A 2500-nucleotide genomic window follows, 5' to 3' on the forward strand; every position below is an offset into this window, starting at 1 on the left:
CCACTGATAGATAGAGAAACACACACGCACGCACACACACTCTCACTCTCACTCTGCTACATAGATACTCGCGCTCACACACACTTGAGCGTTCAGAAAGAAAAGCTGAAGGAAGGATTGAGCATGAAGAGCACGCCGTACATGGCAGAGGTGAATAAACTCACTATTCTACACTATTGATTTTAGCTTCTACACACACACACACACACACACACACACACACACAGGATCGATAATCTGAAGGCTGTATTTGTCCTTAGTTAAAGGTCTAAAATGAAAGAGCAATTTCTCTTCATTTCTCTTCCAGCTCTTTTTCTACAATTTATTTTTGAAGGTTTTTGTTTCGTTTTTGAAAACCTTTTGTGTTTCTGGTTTAGATTTGAATGTTTATTTTTTTATTTTCATTTTTAATCTATTTGATTATTTCGACTTTTTGTGTATTCTGTGAACTGTTACATTCATTTTTTAACTCTGTCTATTTTATATATGAACTATGTTTGTACCACGTATATAAAACTGTATTATTATGTATATTATACTACAACAGCTCATAAGCTACATCACACTGATTTATTATCTCGAGTGGAACAACATTATTAATCATAAAGCTCGATACGTGATTTTTTTATTGTTGTTATTTTTTCCTCGGGACTTTTATGCCTCTGTGTGCGTAAGTCGGATGATTTGTTCTTGCTCACGGTATCTATTCTGTCACTCGTGTCTTTCAGATTTACTCCAGCGGGCAGCTTCACCACTTCATTGATGGATGTGACGTACAGCGCAGCAACTGGATGCGTTTCGTCAACCCGCCGCGTTCGCCGGCCGAGCAGAACCTGGTGGCCTGCCAGAATGGACCTGATGTCTTCTTCTACACCTTCAGACCTGTGGAGCCTCAGCACGAGCTGCTGGTTTGGTACAAACAGGAGTTTACCAGGAGGCTATGTGGACACACGGACAAGCAAACAGACAGCGGGAAGATGAGTGAGTACAGATCCCTGCTTTCAGGACATTTTACATGTCAGTCAGCTGTTTTCTGGCCATTTTATCCCCTTTACAGCTCAGTGGTGTTCTGTAGTTCCGTCGTTTGGGTTCTTTTTTATTTTTATGACATACTTTCTCCACGTGCTCCGTCTGGGAACTAGTCAGTTTTTTCCTCAGCTGTTGTCAGGCTTATCGGTGTATCTCTACTGTATATCAGCTGTGTGTGTGTGTGTGTGTGTGTGTGTGTGTGTGTGTGTAGGGGTTCATTAGGAGGTCATCTTTCAGGCAAACGCAGCTCTCGTCCCATCCTCATCTGCTTCTAACTGATGTAGACAAATTACCCAACACAATTAACAGACGTGTCCATTGTTCTAACACGTCGTCGTCTTTTCCGTGTCAGTTTTGTGTAAATAAAAGTGTGTAAATGGATGAAACCTTGAAAGAGTATCTTTCTCACATTGAGACATCCTGCCAGACAATGGCCTTTAGTGTGACTGTTTCCTGCTCTATTCACTACTCAGACAGAAAGAGAAAGAGAGTGCGTGTGTGTATTATACACACATATTTGTTATTGTGCGTACACACTGACTGACAAACCTACGGTGTGACTTTGAACTGATGACTCTCTCTCTCTCTCTCTCACTCTCTCTTTCTCTCGCTCTTTGTGTCGTCACACAATTGTTGTCTAATCGTTGGAACGTCGCCGTCCAGGAAGCTTCTCCCATCAAGCTTTGTTAAGCTTTCCTCAAAGCTTCGTTCTCTGAAAAGCTTCGCGTCATGCAACTTTTACTTCCTGAATTGAGATTCAGAGAAATCTAATGAGTAGAAAAAAAAATTAAAAGGCTTCTCGCTCACATCCAGTACGGTTTTCTTTCTCTCCTTGTTGTAGTGCGAAGAGCTCGACAGAAGGGTTGATGGTTGATGAGTTGGAATTTTTTCAGGTCGTCCGGCTCGGCGTGTGAACACGTGAACACGTGAACGCTCGATTTCTGTGTTAGAAATTTTGAGGGAATTCCTAAAGCAGCGGTCAACAATATTGTTGATACCAGAACATGCGGATTTTTTACATTTTTTTCCAAATGTTGAAATACGCTGTAGTTTTTTTTTGTTGTTGTTTTTGTTTTAATCCTCTTTGTGTTTGTTCTCTCATCTGATTGACCATTTTCACTTTCCTATCTGATAGTGCACGCTGCCCGTAAAGGATTTGTTCACATCAGGTTTGAGGAAGCAGGCGTCGACCACAAGGGCAATAATCTGTTTTTGTAATCTCCTTCCCTCTCTGTGAGAGAGTTGATGATGAGGCCATACTACATGATTTGACAGTTTTTTGAGTCACATTTCATTTGCGGCTTGGTGGTTTTCTGTTTACCTGCTCAGTTTGGATTTGGATAGTGCGGTTTCCATCGTCATCTTAGTTCCTTGTCAAATGTGTCAGCAACTGCTGGTGCTGAGGTTGTGATAAAGGATTTTTTTCCTGTGGTTAAAGACATCTGCTGACTTAGTGAGTCAGCACAGTTTC

At 41.3% G+C, this 2500-nt stretch overlaps 1 protein-coding gene across 3 annotated transcripts in view; it reads left to right on the forward strand.

Annotated features, from left to right (window-relative positions):
• The window catches only part of prdm1b (PR domain containing 1b, with ZNF domain), a 14353-nt gene that overhangs the window by 8520 nt on the left and 3333 nt on the right, over positions 1-2500 (forward strand). For 2 of the 3 annotated variants that reach the window (XM_027156848.2, XM_027156849.2), the window contains exon 5: positions 729-981. In XM_027156848.2, coding sequence (XP_027012649.1) covers positions 729-981 — 253 coding nt within the window. Of the gene's footprint in view, positions 151-728; positions 982-2500 lie in introns of all 3 variants that reach the window. The other variant, XM_027156850.2, reaches the window with a different exon arrangement.

Source organism: Tachysurus fulvidraco, chromosome 15, assembly GCF_022655615.1.
Source record: "Tachysurus fulvidraco isolate hzauxx_2018 chromosome 15, HZAU_PFXX_2.0, whole genome shotgun sequence".
Lineage (NCBI taxonomy): Eukaryota > Metazoa > Chordata > Actinopteri > Siluriformes > Bagridae > Tachysurus > Tachysurus fulvidraco.